This window comes from Cuculus canorus, chromosome Z, assembly GCF_017976375.1.
Source record: "Cuculus canorus isolate bCucCan1 chromosome Z, bCucCan1.pri, whole genome shotgun sequence".
NCBI lineage: Eukaryota > Metazoa > Chordata > Aves > Cuculiformes > Cuculidae > Cuculus > Cuculus canorus.
The window spans coordinates 17,838,987-17,859,710 of NC_071441.1; the positions used below are offsets into that span (position 1 = coordinate 17,838,987).

The 20,724-nt window shown below is 37.0% G+C and overlaps 1 protein-coding gene across 2 annotated transcripts in view; it reads left to right on the forward strand.

The window, feature by feature from the left end:
• Window positions 1-20,724, forward strand: part of SV2C (synaptic vesicle glycoprotein 2C) — a 120,856-nt gene that overhangs the window by 36,051 nt on the left and 64,081 nt on the right. The window contains exon 3 of one of the 2 annotated variants that reach the window (XM_054054950.1): window positions 16,252-16,432. The exons of the other annotated variant lie outside the window; for it this stretch is intronic. Coding sequence (XP_053910925.1) covers window positions 16,252-16,432 — 181 coding nt within the window. The remainder of the gene's footprint in view (window positions 1-16,251; window positions 16,433-20,724) is intronic. 2 annotated transcript variants of the gene reach the window in all.

Genomic DNA, 20,724 nt, shown 5'->3' on the forward strand with positions numbered 1-20,724 from the left:
GTTTGGGTTGGAATGGACCTTGAAGATCATCCAGTTACAACCCCACTGCGGTGGGCAAGGATGCCTTGCGCTGCACCAGGCTGATCCAACCTGGCCTCCAACACTTCCAGGGAGGAGCATTCACAATTTCCCTGGACAGCCTCTTCCTGCTCCTCACCACCCTCATCAGGAAGAATTTCTTCCTAATGTCTAGTCTAAATCTTTCCTCCTCCAATTTATAGCCATTCCCCCTAGTCCTATCACTATGAGCCTTTGTAAACAGTCCCTCCACAGCTTTCTTGTAGCCCCTTCAGGTACAGGAAAGCTGCTCTAAGGTCTCCCTGGAGCCTTCTCTTCTCCAGGCTGAACAATCCCAACTTTCTCAGCCTGTCCTCATAGAAGAGGTGCTCCGTCCCTCTGATCATCTTTCTAGCCCTCCTCTGGATTCATTCCAACAGTTCCATATCCTTCTTATTTTGGGGGTTCCAAAACTGGACACAAGACTCCAGGTGGGTTCTCACAAGAGCGGAGTAGAGGAGCAGAATCGCCTCCCTTGACCTGCTGGCCACACTTCTTTTGATGTATCCCAAGATATGGCTGGTCTTCTGGGCTGCAAGCACACATTCCTGTCTCATGCTAAGCTTCTCATCAATCAGCACTTCCAAGTCCTCCACAGGGCTGCTTTCAATCACATCATCCCTCATCCTGTATTGAAACTGCATATTGTCCTGACTCAGGTGTAGGACCTTGCACTTGACCTTGTTGAACCTCATGAGTTTCACGCAGGCCCACTTCTTCAGCCTGTCCAGATCCCTCTGGATGACACACCTTCCTTCTAGTATGACAACTGCATACTTAGCTAGGTGTCATCTACAAACTTGATGAAGGTGCACTCAGTCTCACTATCTATATCATTGATGAAAATTTGAAACAGCACTGATCCCAGTACAAACCCCTAAGGGACACTACTTGTCACAGATCTCCATCTGGATATCAGGTGTTGACCACTACTCTCTGTGCAACGGTCCAACCAATTCCTTATTTACCAAACATTTGACCCATCAAATCCATACCTCTCCAATTTGGAGATACCTAGAGACATTATGATTTAGAGGAGAGGAGGAGCTTTCTTGGAATCATTAATCTTTTTTTGAGGACTATGATTTAATATAGAATCTAAAGATTTTGTCTTTGCTAATTGATGGTTAGGTAAACATTTTTTCACAAAAAAAAATGTTCCCACAGCATCCTCATATGTAAGCTTAGGAAGTGTGGATTAGATGAATTGACAGGAAGATTCACTGAAAATTGCCTGGTTGCCAGAGCTCAGAGGGTAGTTGCTGGAAGCCTATGGTCAGTGGTATTTGCCAGAGGTTGGTACTCTATGTGGTCTTACTCAACACATTCATCAATGACCTCGATGAGGAGCAGCGCGTATCCTCAGCAAGTTTGCTGACAATAGAAAACTAACAGGAGTGATTGTTGTGCAGGAAAGCTGTGCTGCCATTCAATGAGATCTGGACAGACTGGATAGTTGGGCAAAGAGGAGCCTAACAAAGTTCAAGAAAGGCAAGTGTAGGCTTCTGCACCCCAAGAGAAATAACCTCCTGCAGCAGTACAGGTTAGAGGTTGACTTCCTGAAAAGCAACTCTGCAGAGAAGGACCTGCTAGACAACAAGTTGACCATGAGCCAGCGGTGTGCCCTTATGGCCAAGAAGACCAATGGCATCCAGGGTTGCAGTAGGAAGAGTGTGGCCAGCAAGTCAAGAGAGGTTATTCTTCTCCTCTGCCCTAGGGAGGCCCAATCTGGACTACTGCATCCAGTTCTGGGCTCCCTAGCTCAAGAAACACAAGGAACTACCGGACAGAGTCCAGTGAGGAGTCATGAAAATTTGATCGGAGCATATCTCTTATGAGGGGAGGCTGAGTGAGTTTGGTCTGTTTAGCCTGGAAAAGAGAAGACTGAGAAAGTAATTTAGCAATGCTTATAAATATCTAAGGGGCAGGTGTCAAGAGGATGGGGCCAGATTCTTCTCAGCAGTGCCCAGTGACAGGACAAGGGGCAATGGACACAAACTGGAACACAGGAAGTTCCACCTCAACATGAGGAAAAACTCCTTTAGCATGAGGATGACAGCATTGCAACAGGCTGCCTGAGGAGGCTGTGGACTCTCCTCTGCAGATATTAAAAACCTGCCTGGATCCATTCCTGTGCAGCCTGCTCTAGGTGAACCTGCAGAGGTTGGAAGAGGTGATCTCCAGAGGTCCCTTCCAACGTTGACCATTCTGTGATTCTCCTGTCTAAGGTAAGTGTACTTCCCGAAATGATAGCAGACCTTTGAGTGTGAGGAATCTCATTAAAATAACAGTAAGACTCCATTGCACTTACAGTTAATAGTAGTAATAAATCTTAATCTGTGATAGAAAGATTCAGAAATAGAGCCGCAGTCATTGAAACATGTGCTAAATATTGCAGAGCAAGGTGAAAACTGGCCTTTAGGATTAATGTTTTATTTCTTCAGAAGGAGATGCCAGAAATACAAATGCCATCATGCATGCTATTCACCTTTGATACAGCTCAGTTCCTTTGCAATGATGTTATTAAAGTAGTCCTACTGCAGAGCTTTTTCTGCTTGCCTTCCAAACACAATTATTTGATGGAGAAAAATTAAGAGACATATCCTTATCTGTTCTAAGCAGCTACATTGTGTGGACCAGTAGAGGTTGTTCTGTTAGATTTACTTTTCTGAGGAGGAAAAAAGGGACAGTGGAGAGAGCAGTATAATTTTGGTCTGTTGCAAACTGGAATAAACTCATATCACACAGAATATCGTGGGATTGTCATAAGACAGGAAATGGGAGTACAGATCTGAACTGTTAAAGAAATGCAGTGTATTCAGTCCTCTGTGCAGTTGTAGGCTCCCATTATAAGCCAGTACTTAAGAAAGTCACAGTGGCCCTTCTTCTCTGATGATGGTGTCACTCCCAAACCACCTTGTTGAAGTTGGTTCTAACAAGGGCAATAATAGTACCCACATCAAACGTTTTCCTTCTTTGTGGTGTTCCTGCATGCAGCTTTACTGAGGACTACAAGCTAGTGGACAATGTTAGCTTATATGTTCAGTCTTTGCTTTTTTCAGCATTTAGCCTGAGGTTAAATATAATATTTCACTGGCTCAATACCCAGTTTCACTCAAGCAATTTTAGACTAAGAAACACATTCAATACAAGCTAACATTAAATGACTGCATTGCAGTTCATAGCTGAGAGCCTTGACGTTTACATGCATTTTCAGCACAGCCAAACACTATTTAACAAACTCATCTTTCAAGAGCTTTGTAAGTAATGTAATACTTGGTTATTATTTTTTTTCAGTTAAAATTACAGAAATACATATGTATACCTTGGAATAATGTCAGAAATCAATCAGCATATGTATAGCTGCTAAAGTACTGAGTCACTTTTTGAGCAAGACATTTGTTTCCTCAATGTTTAAGTTATGCTTGTTCAGCTGAATTCAATGGGTACAGCAGATACTGGGGAAATTGCTTTTATTTCAGTAATGAAAAAGGCATCCCGAATAAGATATTTGTACATTTGATCAGTTACAAACATGCATTACCAACATGTACAAATATGCCAACATGTACCACTTATTTTCACATAAATATAAAGCTAAATAATTATGTGTTTGCAGTTATAATTAAGTCTCAGAGACTGATTGAGTCTAAACCAGTTAAAAATCACCAGGCTGCTTTTTTACTCACTGCAGGTTATTTTCCGTCTCTTCCTGTCTCATCACAGATCAGCAACTTTATCATTTATGTCATACAAATTTATAATCTTACAAAAGTGGCCAAAAGGTAATGCCTCCCAAAGGAAAAGCCTGAGGGTCATGGTGATTTCACACATTTAATTTGGCTGTCACCTCTATTTTTTCCTCCCTCTCTCAACTGCCATGGGACCTGTGGCTAATGATATATCACTTCTTAAATCAATGTCTCAAATGGAGTTTTTTAACCAATTGGAACATTTTAGACATGATGGTGCATGGTGTTCCAAGCCCTTGTTTGTTTAATTCTGCAATGCATTTAGTTTATGGTTTGCAAGCTTTCTTTTATATAAATGTTAATCTTCAGTATTTGTAGCCCTCAGTTTTTCATCTTGCATCAAATGTTGAGCTGTGAAATGAGAGAGAGGACACATGAGTTCCTTGGCAAGAAGAAATATTTGCATGAAGAAAAACGTTAATGAACTTCATTAAGATGTGGGATGAACATAATTTAATGGCTCTTTGTCACACCTGAGTAAATTTCTTCTTATGCAGTTCATCCATGGATGTAATCAATCAATGATTCTAGAACCTTTCAGTTTTATTTGTCATTTTATCTTATACTATCAGGATTTAAAAAAAATTTGAAAAAATATTGTGATAGATATTGTTTGAAATAGCTACTTATTCCAAACCTTTGGCTTGTTTATGGAAATGTCAGTGCTAAAAAGTACAAAACACAATTGACTTTTTAATCTACTCTTGACTGCATTTTACTGCATGTGTAATTCTGTCCTTAAATGTTACATCTATTCTCACAGTACACATCTTGTTCCCTTGTTTGAAATACCAGTTTGGTGTTGTTTCAAATATAGGTAATATCACTAGTTTCATAGCTAATGCAGAATCAAAACCACTGTGCTGTACAAGTATATGTATACTTAAAGGAATAATATTGAGTTATTGCTAGAATAGATACATAAATGTGATATATAATTTTTTAAAACTATTCCTTCCAAAGCTTGCTTAACAGCTACAGTGATAGTTAATAGTTTGTCCAGGACACTGTTATTTACCATCATTTATAAAAGTTTATTTTTCATTTATTCTTAGCCATTTTTTTAGAAATTTTTTGGTCCTTTACAGAATGGGAAGGCTTGATAGGATGGGATGGTACAAATGCAGTTTCACATACTACAGCAAACTACCAAGCCACAGGAGTCCTGCAGGAATTACTTGCAGACTTATTGCATGACTGAAACTGTGGGTGATTTAAGGGAGATCTGTCCATAGTTTTTATTTTCATTGAAGGATCTCAGATTTTACACCCAGACCAACTCTATTTAGTACTGAGATTTCTCACTGAGCAAGCAAATAAGATATTCTTCTTTTCTACCACTAATGGTAAAACGTTGTTCCCTGGCTCTCTTAAACCAATGATACATTTACCCAATGTATGCCACCCTTTGTTTCAGCTAGTGAAAACAAAACCAAGAGGTTTTGATGATACATTGCGTATGTCAAATTATTATAGCTTTTCTTAACTAGTAAGCTTTTCTTAGGATAAGCATGGGATGGACAAAGTGTCTTCAAAGACTTAGAGAAACCCATCTATCAGGCAGTTGTAGAAGGTTGTGAGAGTAATGTAAAGTAGGAAAAGCAAGAAAATGGTGTAAAGTGACATGGGCTTTACATCCACAGTGTTAAAAAGGTTTACCTTCTCAAAAATGGGCAAGTATGGTGTGTTTGCAAATTCCTTCGTGTCATGTTAGCTGGACTGAAATGATTTGCTGCGTACTAGTTAGCAATAGAGAGCTTCGTATGAAGTTAAGCGAGTACGGATGTTTATAACCCATGCGATGTGTGACTCTGTTACACTGTGCATTGCTTTTGTCTGGCATATGTCAGACTTGCTCATTTTCACAGATCATGAATATTTTCCTGATCAGCTAGAATTCAGGGAGATTTTCAAGGTTAGTTCTGAAGTTGGCACAAGCAAGTCTGACTGAACAGAGATGGTGAACTGATAAATACAGTCATCTAAACAAATTTCTCTTTAGACATAACAGTGCCTCCTGGCACTATCGTAAATACGTAATTAAAAAGCCTGTTTAGCATCACCAGCACCTGCAGTTGCATTGGCACCATACAGAGGATTGTTCTGATCTCTCTTCATTCTGACATTGGATTAGTTAATCTATTTCATTGACTCTAAATGAGAAAACAGAAAACAGATGTGGGACTATTAGCACAGGGAGTTTTCTTTTTCACTTGTACCCTGTCCTACGGAGGTGAGATAGACCAGGTTTCTTGTCAGGCAATTTGGGAGATGCGTGAGGTTCATACCCTTATTAATTTTGGTAACTTTTTCCTGATTAGGTGAGGCCTAATTCAGTATCTTTTTTTTTTTTTTAATTGAAACCAGTGGAAGGTCTTTGCTTTGAGGTTTTTATTTTATTTTGTTAACAGAATTTCTCTTCAACTACCCTTACGAGGGTGGTAACAACCACTGTATGGATGAGGCAAAATTAACAAAGATGTTGTTTCCTCCCATTTACAAGAACAGAAGTTTGCACAGTATTGGAATATAGATACAGTAAACAGAGTTAATGGCTTATTAAACACTGAAGAAATAATGAACTGTTAGTTTTAATATTGTACAGATACCTTTGTTAGGAGCATAGTTTTATTAATTAGTTCTTAGCTATCATGTGCTTTGATTTACTGAGTTGGATATATCTGTAAATTATTTAGGTGTTTGTACTTTAGGCTTTTTGTTTTAACTCAGCACTAATTAAAAGTTAATGGTATTCATGGATTCTGTTCTGTTTTGAGTCAGAAGCAGGACTGGGCAAGTAAGATATTAACATTCAGGCAATAAACCATGCATCCAAAATGAACAATTTTGAGATTAAATGAGATGATTAATGTAGACCACTGCCTGGACAATTCAAAGCTTTAGTGAAATATATTTTTTAGCTTTGAAATTTAAAATCCTAGCGCAGTATACAGTGCTGTGCACTGGCCAGTCATATACAGCATTCATAATCATTATGATTCTCAGGATTGCCATAGAAATGCATTTTAAATTGCAAAGTCACAGCAATTTCTAGCGTGACAGGGTCAATTCAGAGCTGGGCAAAGACTATGATGAATTTAGCTTCTAAATCTGAGAGGAGAAAAATATGGAGGACCCTCCACAGTTTCAGTGGAAGAAAACAGGAATTAGGGGTATCAGAACAGCTTAAATAGGTGTGTTTTATCTGAAGCTTGTCTGTTAGGATTTTCCCACTAATGCCAGAGGGAACTGTTGGATCAAAGCAGAAGATAATGTGATAATAGTACGTTCAGTGATAGCACCTAGGGAATCTGTCAACAACTTCACATCATCACCTGAGATTACCTGGGTTTTTATAAAGTCTGTGCTCTAAATACTGTATATTGGTAACAACCATCTTGTAAAAGTATTGTTTATGTGGGAAGAAAAATACCACATATTGGCTGGTTCTTACAACCCCATGTTGCTAAATTTGGATGCTGATAGATTATTTGTGTTGTTAGTATCAAGGAAGCAGCACTTTGGTCTTTTCCTCTATAGTGCCCTGTTGATGTAACTAGCAGTGCAATTACAGTGCAAAACAGCAGTGCGCTGCTGCTTGCCACAATAATCACTACTGGTATTCGGTTTGTAAATTATTCTAATGAAGAAAATGGAATAACTCTATTAATTTTTTTTTTATTCTGAGAAATCTGTTTTAGGATAAATAAAAATTATGATAGCAACTGGTAATAGATTGCCATTTTCTAGAAGACTCAGTTATTGACATGATAAAGCAGAAGTGATGATGACAATGTACTGCAAAGGTACCATTTTACCATATTCTCTATTTTGCTGCCTTATCAGAAAATACAGCTGTGAAGAAAATTCCCCGTCCCAGCAAGTAATCTATTACCTGTCACAATCTCTGCAGTTACAAGGCTTCTACGCATTTATTTATTTATCTAATTTGGATCTGAGGAAAAGCAGGGGCAGTTATTCCTTTTGTTGTTACAATGTTTTGATTAAAATAATATATGAGTATACAGGAAACTCATCTGTTCAGATGTAATTATTCAAAGAGCATATATCTGCCTTCCTGCTTGTGCACATCTTATATATAAGATGAATGTCCCTAGAACTGTAAGGAGAATTATCGGCATACAGACTCTTAAAGTAAGAAAGCATTTTGAATTTCAAAATTAATAGATAATGTGAAGGTCCAGAGCTAAGTCATCTCGTTCTACATTTAATACATAAACTAGAACTAGTCTTATTATTTCTGTTGAGAGGAAACATGGAGGCAAAATGACATTTTTTTCCTGTTGGAATTAAATTTAGGCTTACACCACAGTCATTTCAGGTTGTAAAAGCTCTTACCTAAGATACAGGAAACAAATCAAAAATAGATATATCAGGAATACAAATTAAATAGAAGCATGCCAGAGGAAATAATAAAAAAATAACTAATAAGAGAATTAAATTTGTGTGAATAACTGGTGCAAGACTGACTTTCATGTTAATGGTATTTGTGATACTTCTGGAAAAGTTTCAGTCTTTTCTTCCATCTATAGGATTTCATAATCATCAAATTATGCCTACCATGCTATTATAAACCTGTCTTTTTTAAGTTGTCTGTATTACTGATCAAGTTTTTTCCCGTTACCTCAAAGACCATAAATATATTTTCATGTAGAACTGTTGAATTACTTGCTGTTTCATCTTCTTATGTAGAGCAGTCAACTGAGTGTGATTTTCTTTTGCTCAGCTTTGCTTTCAGTTCCATTTTCCTGACTTTCATGATTGAGTTCCTCTATCAAATATTGCAGGTTATCAGTGTTGTCTGAGAACAGGATTGTTTTGTCTGAGAACCAGACACAGTTCACTTGATTTCTAGTTAAGTGAAGTTTCGGAATTGGTGTCAGATTGAATATCATCAGATGTTTTGTAGGTATGTTTGAAAGCGGTGTAAGGAGGTGCTTCTTGTTTTCTTTTTTTCTTGTTGATAAACCCCAGAGATTATTTGTTGTATTGTTATCTGATTGATTTGGGTTATGAGTTATACGTTATGTATTTTTGGTAGCTTTTACATCAGAGCATTTCCCTGAGTTGTTTCCCTATGCAAATACTAGAGAAACAGATCTTTAGAAATTAATAAATGTTTTTAAATTTCATTTTGGATTAAACTTTTATTTCTTATTTTCTTCCCTTCATGAAAGCACTGATGTTTCTGTATTGCACAGCAGGTTTCAGAAGAGGAGACAAGACTGTCTTTTTCTTCACTGATCTCAACAAGATTCAGTGTTTTCCTTCCTCTCAGGAAGTGTGAATTTTTCTGTCTCTTTAGTTGTTACGGAGCTAAAGTTGTCCTTTTTTACTGACTGTGAAGGATATCCAGAATTTCTTGTGCACTAAGCAGCTAAAAAAAATATGCAAAGGCTAAATATTCTGTCATGCAAAGACTTATCACTTTGGAATTATGAACTAAGCATAATGATTACTAAGTTGCAAGTCACACTTGAGGATTCAAGAATCACTGCAGTGTCATAGACATTGTGCAAAGTTTATATTGAGATTGAAGAGCTTCAGTATTTGTTTTAAAATAGCTTTATACTGTTCATGTATTTAAAAAGATAAATGCTATTAGCATCATTGCTAAAAATAATTATAATAAAGTAATAGTAAGTAAAACTTCATGTTAGTAAGTATATATTAAGGAGAACAGCAAAAAGCTTCAAAATGAATGTATAATTAAGTATCTACACAAGAGAGTGTGAAGTTGCACATTGAAGTCCATCTGAGCTGTCCTGAAAGAGGATGAAAGAGTAGATTAGTCTGAAGGGTAGTAATAGAAAAAGAGCCTGATATGCTGCAGCATTTGGTGATTTGCATGCATTGCATATTTTTAAGTAAGAGCAATGATTTAACATCTGAAGGTAAGACAAAAAATGATTGCTGTGGGAAACAGCTAGCACTTCGGCAAAGGAAATCTATGGCTTGACAGGTCTTGAACTTGCAAAATTTTAATATTAGTGAATATGGTGTCTGGCTCACACATTTGTTGGAAAGCAGTACCATCTGAAAAAGATTACTTGTTGTATTGTTATCTGATTGATTTGGGTTATGAGTTATACGTTATGTATTTTTGAAAAAGATTACTTTTTCAGATGGATTAACAAATAACGTTTTGCTCCTTTAGTCTCTTAAGATCTACACCTTAAAAATTTACCATTCCATAAATATAAAGCTGTTGTTCCACCACTTCGAGCACTGTTTAGAGAAAGGGAGGAATACTTGCTATGAAACAATATTAGTTTGTAGCAGTTCTTCATGTAGGAATGGTGAGGTATTAGTACTTCTGAGGACACGAACAATATAATATAACAAATAAAAACTTAAGATCCAATATTCTGACTACAAATGGGTTTAGACACCCAGAGAGAGTGGCTTTGGAAAATGGAGTTTTGCCAATTCTAGAGATATTAGAGTTTTCTTATATTTGTCACTTTAATGGAAAAGTTTTTTCCTTTAATTACCTCCTATTATTAACAATTAATTAGATATTATGTCTGACTGAAGTTTGTTTCTGCATGGTTGTGATTATTTTCAAAGTCTTTTCTGATGGAAGAAACTAATGACAGATAATAATTCTGAAATATTGTCATCTTTAAACCCTGAATATGCTGTTTATCAGTGTTAAAGATAAATGTAGATACTCTTATAATGCAACTCAGAAACACTGCAATCTTTCTGTATGAATTACTGTATTCTAAATAATAGAATAATAGCATATGCAAAGATCTTAGTATAAGTAATTAGAAAACTGATTAAAGTGCAGTATATTTCTTACAAAAGGATGGGATTTTTTCCCTTGGAGCTGTCTTAGAAGAACATTTATAATCTAATTTTCCAAAATATAAATAAACTTAATCTTATTTTCAGAGTATTCTTTTTAATGAGAGTACTTTTCCTGGTTTTATGAAATGCATTCCGCACTTAGACAAATGACCAGAACAACACAACAGGAAGAAAACAACTTCAGGCTAGTTTTATGTCTATTTTATAACAGATGTAGTAAAGCAAAAGATGACCATCAGTGAGTCTTGTAGCCTGAGTCTCTCTTGCAAAGAAGCCTGACTTTACTTCCATTGCTTCCTTTTCTCCCAGTTAAGTGCATACTATGCTACGAATTGCAACAGACAGTGGCAAGTAATGAAGTTACGGCAGCCCAGGGAGTAAAACACTGTATATCTGAACCTCAATGACTGACCTTGTATGTATTCTTGTCCCATTGCTTAAGTTGACCATAGCTAACATTTGGATGAGAATTTTTGGTCAGGTGCTTTGCTAAGTTGAGCTGTTGCCTGTTGCCTCTTGACAGCACCCTGAAAGCTGATGCTGTGTGCATGTCTCCTAAAAAATATCTAGCCAGGCAGTAGCTTAAGAGTGTACATGGTATAAGCCAACTCAACTCAGGTTCCCTCATATGAAGAGGATGCAAGCATTTATTTTGTACAGTTCTACAATGGGGAAAACCATATCAGTATGCAGAATTTCTGCTGCAGAAAGAAGACATAGATTGTTATAACCTGGTAAAAGAACAATAGAAGAAGATGTTAATTTTAGCATTGTGAGAGTTTCTTCTCAGCTTCCAGTTGCCTTTTCTCTGTGCCTTTCCACCAAACAACAGAGCTTGAGATTTCTTGGTCAGGAAAATCAGAGGCTTATGTTACAGATATCATTAGCAGTCTTGGTATTTTAAAATAAACTTCGATATTTTAAAAAATGTTTCTGAGATCTGGTGGATGTTGAATCTGTGGTGCTGTATGAGCTAAATTCTTTAGAGGCACAGGTGTTCTGTACCAAAAAGGAAAAAAAAAAAAAGCAAACAATTTTGTGATCAATAGCAGCTGATCAAAAAGGGAGTACCAACTTCAGGGTGACATGCTGGATTAAAATCTATATGTATGTATGTGCACCTATAAAAGTACTGATTTGATGACCAGTGTTTAAAAGTAATGAGAAAATGGAGCAAGGTCTGACCAACAATGAGATATTTAATTTTCACGTTTAAAGTTATGAAAAAATGTAATACGTGATTTATGAAAGGTTTACAAAAAATTGTAGTGTTTTTCCCACAAGATTTGTATTCTGATCAGTGGCACGACGTGATAAATGAGAGCTACAAAGGTTGGAAAGGAAGAATGATGAACGTAAAGCATAACGTCATTGGTTACTTGCATTTGATTTGTCGTTCAGCTGTTTTAACCGTTCATGGTTAGAATTCTCCTTTGTCATTTGTCACTTTTATGGCTTATGGTGAATATTGCTGCAAGGGGGAGAGATCTTTTCGAATTATTTGAAAGCTGAGAAGAAGGGGACTACCTTTATGGGCTGCAGAGAGGGTTATATTTTGTACAAACAGACATAAAAAATAGAAAAAATAAGAAAGACTGGAAAAAACACTGAAACAAGTTATCATTGACAGCATGCAGTAGGTTCAGGATTGAAAGGATACGTCTTTACTCAAGGAGAGGGATTGTGGAGGGACTGCAAGGCAATTAGGAAAAAATCAAACTGAATATGATTGTAAAAATGAGCTAATAGTGCATCTTAGGGAGCAGCTTATATATAGGAGTTTATTGATAGGAGGAGAATACTATTTTTAGCAGCATCTTTTAAGATAATTACATAGGCATAAGAGGCCAAAGGACAGTACAATGACCATAGAACTTTTTCATCAAAAAAAAGGTTAACGTTTTTAAACTCTCAAGGCTTAAAAACTTTTTTTCTTCCACCATTCATAATGGTTTGGTATTTCTGTAGACCACAAAGACAGTAGTTACTTGGTAAAATTAAGGTTATTTGCATAAAACTTGTCATAATTACCTATGTAAAGAAATAAAAAATATTTGACTGGCCTTCTCTGAGTATTTCTAATATTAAAGTGTTGACAGGGAAAGACCAACGAGGTTTATGTATGAAAGAATACAAGAAATTTCACTTTATGAGTAAAAATAAAGCATTTTATTTTCCTTTTTGAAATCACTATGCTGGCGATTGAACTATTTTTGCTAAGTTTTTTCAACTAATACTGACAAGCAAGCATCAGTTCTGCTGGATGGATTTTCCACACCGCTTATGACTACTGGTCTACCCAAAATGTTATACGGTAATGCCCACAGGAGAGATTCTTAAAGGAGTTGAGTGAATACGTCAAGCCACTAGCCTAGATTTTTCACTTGAGGACCAGAAAATGTACGAGGTCTATCTGCATTTTCAATTATTGGAATAAAAATTTCTGATCAGAATGAAGGAGCTGTCTGAAAAAGGTCAGTTGCTAAACACGTTTGATCCAAAGAGAATATCATAGTATCTGAGTTCTCCCTGACCTAAAAGAAAGGAGAACAAAGGTGCCTTAGGAATTTTGCCAATTTACCTACATTCTCATTAATATCCTCTGATGAAAGACTAAAATACCAGTAAGAGTTAGATAATATCCATTGACAAAAGTTGTTTTGAAAAGTCATTTAGCTGTTGTTGGTCTTCATTAGGTGAAGAGGTAGTTAGTGCTGCTGTGATGAACAGCAACGGATCTGTGATGCTAACCTTAGAGACTCAGGGAGAAAGCAGTCAGCATAGAAGTATCCCACCCTTATCTTATGTTGGCTAAAGTGGCAGCTGCAGAAAAGACTGGTTTGCTGGTATTTTCACAGTCAATGGCAAAAGGGATAGCTGTTTTCCTCTGCTTCTTATTGCCCAGAATGGGGACTGTCAGATATTTTTTTGATCCCGATAGATGAAGCATATGGAATTCATTATTCAAAATAGAAGGTGGTGTAGGTTGCTTTCATTATTGGTAAGGCAGCTGAGATAGGAATGGATCAACAGTAATAGTCAGCTGTAGGTACTGCTTCTACATACAAAGTGTATAAATACTTATGTCTGAGGTTTTACATTACAACTGGCAGAAGCACTGCTCTGCACCAACAAAAGTAGGAACTGAAAGATTGAAGAAATACCCACTATAGGAGAGGATAGGGTGTAAGACCATCGAAGGAACTTGAAGGTTTACAAGCCTGTGGGACCTGGTAAGATGCATCTGTGGGTCCTGAGGGAACTGGCAGATGAAGTTGCTAAGCCGCTCTCCACCATATCTGAGAAGATGTGGCAGTCTGGTGAAGTTCTCACTGAATGAAAAAGGAGAAACATAACTCCCATTTTTAAAGAGGGGAAAAAGGGAGACCTGGGAAACTACAGGCTTGTCGATCTTACCTCTCTAAGATGGAGTGGGGGTCTTTATCGAGGACTATAGTGATAGGATGAGGTGCAATGGTATTAAGCTGAAAAAGGAGAGATTTAGATTAAATATTAGGAAGAAATTTTTTATTGTGAGGGTGGTGAGGCACTGGAACAGATTGCTCAGAGAAGTTGTGGATGCCCCGTGCCTTAAAGACCCCTTCCAACTCAGACTATTCCATGATTCTATGATTCTTCGGTTTCAGAAGTTGTTTGAATCACGCACAGAACAAAAAATAAAAAAAATCAGGTCTGCATTTTTAAGTATTATGTCTGTTTCTTTCATGGTACATCATGGCTCTTCTGTGCCAACTCATAATTCTGAATTACTGTGCCCCACTGGTTCTCAGGAGAGAAAGATTTTCTGTATGTTTTACTGGTCATACTCGGAAGAATTTTTCCTATGTAATTTTACAAATCTTTCATAGTAAAGGATAGCTTAAATTGTAAAATTACTGCTCAGAGGTAACATCAGATGGTGGCTACTCTGTAGAGATCTTGAACTTAGAAACAACAAGCGCATACTGATCATCTTCATACTATTGCTTTTTATTCGATATTTGAAACATAAATAAAGTAATTTTTATTAAAAGCTTTAAAATCTAAAAATGTCTTCAGGCTTTGTGGTCCAACATCTGTATATCACTGAGGCATCCAATGTGAAAGTACACATAGGTATTCGGTAGTAATAAATGTAATAGAAAACGTGCATTCACCTAATTAAATGTAACTGTATCTTGCTAGTGTACCCTTAATATAATATGTATTCTAGTAAATACTTTTGAATGATGTCTCATATGGAAGCAGGAGTGGAAACTATTCATACAAAACATGAGTGGGAACAGGAACATTTTGGGGTGCATGAGACCTTGCAAATGTCAGTGCTTCAGCTGTTAACATGGAAATCCAAGCATGGAAATACTGATGAGTGACTTCTGTGTTAGGCATTTAAGGTTTCTTTCAGCTTTCATTCCCTTCCAACTCCTTTCTGCAGGGCAGAGGTGATTCTTTTGGAGGCCAGAATTGTACACAACAGCAATTTAAGCCCAGCAGAGCTGCCAGAGAATTTGTTACTTCTTGTGGCTGACAAAAAAAAGGGACATAGGATGAGGATTGCTAGTATTCAGCTTCTTCCAGCTACTCCATATCTAATTCCTGCTCTGTAATAGGTGTATAAGATGCTAGCAGCCGGTAGATAGATAAACCGCAATTTAGGAAGCTCAATAAAAAACAGACGGCAAAAGAATAATACCTGTATGAAACAAAACACAAATATCGTTGGTTCTGTCCAAAGGCTGGTTAATACTTTTACTTCTGTTCAATGTGTTGTGCATCTTTGCTAAGTGTCCCAGAGTTTGTCTCCGAAAAGAAAATAATATACAATATGCTAAGGTGTGAATGGTCAGAGCATTAAATATGTCAACTTGTCTCTCTGCTGAAAGAACTTCACTTCGAAGACAACACTAAGTTAAAAGTAAAATCACCTCAAAATAATTTTCCTTATCTAATTTTAATATAAATAAATAAACTGTAAGGTATCTGTTCAAAAGTCTTTGTGCAAAAAGAAACCTAAAGCATTCCAGTGCTTTTCTCTATACAAGATTTTGCCTTTTGAAATAAAGCAGTATACTGAAGTAGAAGGGAGAAAAAAACCAATCAAGCTTGTCATCTTTAATTCTATAGATCTCAAATGGAAAGTGTCTATTTCATAATCAGGTTATTTTAGACTCTGACACATTTTACTCCCAGGGATTAATCCTCTGCAGGACTGCTTGTATTCTAGAAATGATCAGACAATTTATTTCTGTAGGGATTTAGTTTTCTTGTATTTAACATGAATGCAGTCAATTACTGAGGAACTAGTGGCGTTCACTGTCCTGTTCAGTCTTATTTGCCTGTATTTTAATTGTTTTAGCTAAAGACACATTGTGTAACAATTGTATTAAACTCCAGTGTGCCTGCTAACGGATGACAAAGACACAGTAGGAAACCTGTTCTCCTTAGATACATTTGCAAAGCTATGCATATAACTTCTATTCACTCAGAAAGGAGAAATAAACCTCTGTGCTGTTTGTTTTGTAAATATAGAAGATCAGTTATTTTACATGTGGTCAGTTATGTAGCTCACAAAATAACATCTTTTTTTTGTATGTGTGTGTTGCAGGTAGCATAGTGTACCTTGGGATGATGGTGGGGGCATTCTTCTGGGGAGGCTTGGCAGACAAAGTGGGAAGGAGACAGTCACTCCTGATATGCATGTCTGTCAATGGATTCTTTGCCTTCCTTTCGTCATTTGTCCAGGGCTACGGCTTCTTCCTCTTCTGTCGCTTATTTTCTGGATTTGGGTAAGCTCCTCTGGTTTCATTCTTTTCCTCAGTTCTGTGTGTTAATACAACTTTCCTGTTCGCAAGAGCACATTATTTAATGTAGAAATACAGCCTGTGTCAGACGAGAATTAATCAAGGTAGCCGTTACACCCTTAAAAAGCAACCTGAAGGGGGACAGTAATGATTTTAGGGGAAAGACACAGACTGCAAATTGTGATTGAGTCTTGTTCATTTTTTGGAATGGACTTGTATTTTGAACTGGATCAACTTGCTGCTTTCTGTATTGTTTGTTCAGTCAGCAAAATAATACTCTCCTCACAGGTGTACTGTAAGATTTCAGCAATATTTGTAAAGTTTTAATGTCTTTGTGTGCATAATGTTGTTTATAATACCACTGCAGTTAAGACTGTAAAATTTAAAATGGAGCCCTAGAGTGTGCTAAATGTTTTTGCTCTATCCAGAAGAATAGTTTTTGTGACACTGTTTTTGCTTTGCTTTTGTATTCATTTAGATAACTTCTCAGCTGTTGGGAAACTTTATGCATAATTTGGTAACGGTTGGCTAAGTTTATAATTTTAAACTTACACGAGCAGAGATTGTGCTAAATGAGCAAATTCCTATGAGAAAGCTTCTACCTTTACTACACTCTTGAATAACCAAGAGCTTTGTTATGCAGATTCATTAGTTTAGCACTTCTGATAACGCTTGATTCAGATCAAAACTCCCAATTACAATTCCATTTCCAGTCACTATCAATCTTTAGGGTGCTGAACTGGCAGGAACTGGTGAGAGCACAGTATACTGTGCCATAAAGCCATGCAAAAGACTACTGTTTGTATGGTTTGTGGGCCATTGCTTTTGTATTCATAGTGCACTAACACTGTTTTGTGACATCTGTAGTTTTAGAAACCCCTTGAACCAGTCTGAAGAAGTTTAGACACTCATACCAAATAGGAATTGCTATAGCACTAATTACTGTGTGTTGGATGGAGGATGAAATGCAAGGGGAGAAACAAAGGAGATGTGAGGAGTTATCATGTTTAGAAGCATCTCCTTTGTCTGTCACCAAATTGTCAGATATCACTCTAAAAGAGATCAGTAGGAAATGCTAACTGTTCTAATTCTTAAAAAAAATCTTAGAAAAAACAAACCCTGAAAAATCCCGATCCAGCTTCTTTACGTATTTTTCATTGCATAGGTCACTATCAGTTCCGGGTGCCTTTTTCGACTACCCACAGAGAAACACTTATTATGTTGTATGACAATTCCGCTCTTCCATGATCCTGTCGAAGTCCAGAAGCTTGCTGTATGCCTGCTTAGTCTGCCCAGTTCAGTGTTGGACCTTTGTGCCACAAAGGTTTGTCTTTTGGCAGACAGGTTTGTGACAGTATTGGCTTTCACTCAGATCATTGCTCTTGGGGCGCATGGAAAAATACGTGTTTGTCACACCTCATGCGAAACCTGCCCATAGGATTTCCTCCTCACCTATAGCAGTAGCTTTTCCAATAACTTACAGCGCTTGTAGCTATACTCAGGATATATGTATGTCCTGGATAAGGAAGCATGTTCTGTTGTATAGCCAGCTTATGATTAAAGGTCTTTGAAGGATCAGACCCTTCATATCTGTATCCTACGCCTCTATGTGGGTCCGCATTGTGTCCAAAGTCCCCGTATCTCATCTTTCAGCACTGCACGGATAGATAATAAGCAACATCATGTACTATGTTAAAAAGATTCCTGAAACTACCAAACAATAGGAACAACGAAAACCCGAAAGCATGAGCTGCAGAGTCATTTGTTACAGCAATCATTGCAGAGAGAGATCCATAGCTGACTCAACATCTGCTGCTTTCTTCAAACACCAGATTTCATTCCAGAATAATGTTCCTCAGAGTTACGTCATAAAAGCTGTGAGGTTTCTAGAACTGAATCTGTACTTCATATCCTCAAGATGAGGGAAGGCTTTTCTTTTTTTTGTTCTCATTGTTTGCCTGTGTTCCCTGTGATTACATAGTTTTTCCACCAGACTTTGCAGATTTGGAGCCCTTCCTTTTCAACTGCTAGCTCAGTTTCATAGGAGGCTTACTTTTCACTTAAGAATGATATTCATATCAGCTGCTGTGCAAGAAGGCAAACTCTTTCAGTATTGCTTGGTGAAGAATTCCCACATGTTTATGCCACCTCAGAAACCATGTCTTGCAGTATGACAGGAAAATTTCTGAAAGGATGTGAAATAAATCTTGAACGTTTATTGCGTTCTTTGCTGCAACCCACCTTGCCTGAATGAAAAAGAAGTGTCAGTTGTATGGCAATAGAAACTCCCCTTAATTTCTCTTTATAACTTATCCTGTCTTTGGACTGTAGATGTCAGTTTTCCTTTCTTAGTGAAAGACACTGAATATGTATCTCTGTTACTAAGGGAGGAGGATTTATTCCAGTACTTTTGCATGTATCAAAGAGCCCAAATATGATATACGTATAAATTTAAGCAAAGAACTGAATGATATGTTTTAAAGGCAAAATGGTATTTTTATGAAAGTCCAAAAGTTGAAGTCCAAGTAGTGAAAAGAATAAAGAAGTGTTGGACAACCTGCAAAATAATTTCTTTTTACAGAAAATATTATCATAACTGTGATTCTTCCATTGATTAATCCAAAATCAAAGGTCAAAAGGAAATTTAATTCAAAAGCCTGATAAAGGACTAGAAATGCTTTAGACATTGCATCCTACAAAGTAAGAAGATCCAGACAAAAAAATGTGGGCTGTATTCATCATTAACCATCGGAGGCATATGCAAAATTTATCATCAAAATGCATCTTGCTAGATCCGTCTTTGAAATGGTGAAAGGAAAGTTTCCCTTATACCAGAACATGACTCCTGTCACTGCTAACTTGAATGGAACTGGAGTTGTTGCCTATTGAACACTGACACTGTGAAGTATTATTCTTTGTTAGAGAATCTTACCTAACCTCTATTATAAAAAAAACCCAAAACTTATTTAATCTCAGCTGTTAATTTACTATTTTTGATACTGTTAGATAATTTTAGATGTAGTTTTTCTAAGTACAACAACTCAATTTAGAATAAAGTGCTTGAAAGTGCACAATGTATTTATATTATTCCAGCAAATTTCATTTGATTGCTCTGAAAATAAACAACAATTTTGGAAAATATATCATGCTTATGCAGCCCGAATGTTACTTCTATAAGTAATCAAAGTTTTCATGCAGTAAAAAGCTGACTGAAATAAATATCCTGAGGCAAACTGCAGTTTATAAATTCTTCAGACAACCTCATATGTTTGCTACCAGATGAAACTGATTTTTTCTTATGAGCAGAGTAAAAAAAGTGAAATAAATGTGCCTTATTTTAAAAACCAGACATTAAGTCCAGACTGCAGAGGTTTCATTTCATTTGCCAAACCTGCCATTTTGGCCAGATTTCTTCTCAAAACCCACAAAAATAGTAGGAAATACAGTTTAGATGTTAATGTATATAACATTTTTCCTTGCCTGTAGCACTCTGTGAACAAGAATTTGAGGTACATAATATCATATATTAAGTGTTTCTTTTCCAGAAGACCTTAGAGTACACTTCATGAAATCTGAGATTAGCCTTTAGACAGCTTTCTTAGCCTTTCTTAGGCTTTCTTAGCCTTCTTAGAAAATATCTCTAAAGCTACCTGCAGTACTCCTTCCATGTTACTGGGAGCTATGGAAGAGTGCAGGTGTCAGTATAGTGGCACCATACTCATCACTCAGATTTAGATTCTTCATGTGAGGAATTAGCAAAAATACAAAACTGTGATGAAGTTTCTTGCCACTAGCAAGTGATTTTGAAGTGATTGTCTGTCCGAACCCTCTCAAGCTGACTTTTACCACTGCTTTTGTACTGACAAGAAACTCTCAGTGTTATACAGTCCCCATTTCATAACACTTTGTATCCTCTCACACTTAAAGGGCTGTAATTGTGGCCCCTCAAATTACTCTCCAGTTCCTGACTGTCTGCCGGCATTGGCTACCAATTCTTTTACACTGTGAGCTAATAAATAGCTCTGCAGGTGGCTGGCTTCAAAGCTGATAGCGTATGCCAAAAGGGTAGATACGCTTCTTAGTCAAGCCGAGAAAGCAGCGGGCAAGGTCTTTCCAAATACCTTTGTCCCAGACCTTGCAGCTTCAGTTCTGGGTAAAGGCTGACTAATGTAAACCTGGGGTAGCTGGGAGAGAAGTGATCTGTCCTAAGACCATTAGGAGAAGGGAACGATATTTTTATGAGGAAAGGAAGATTATAAAAAAGAGAGAGAAAGACT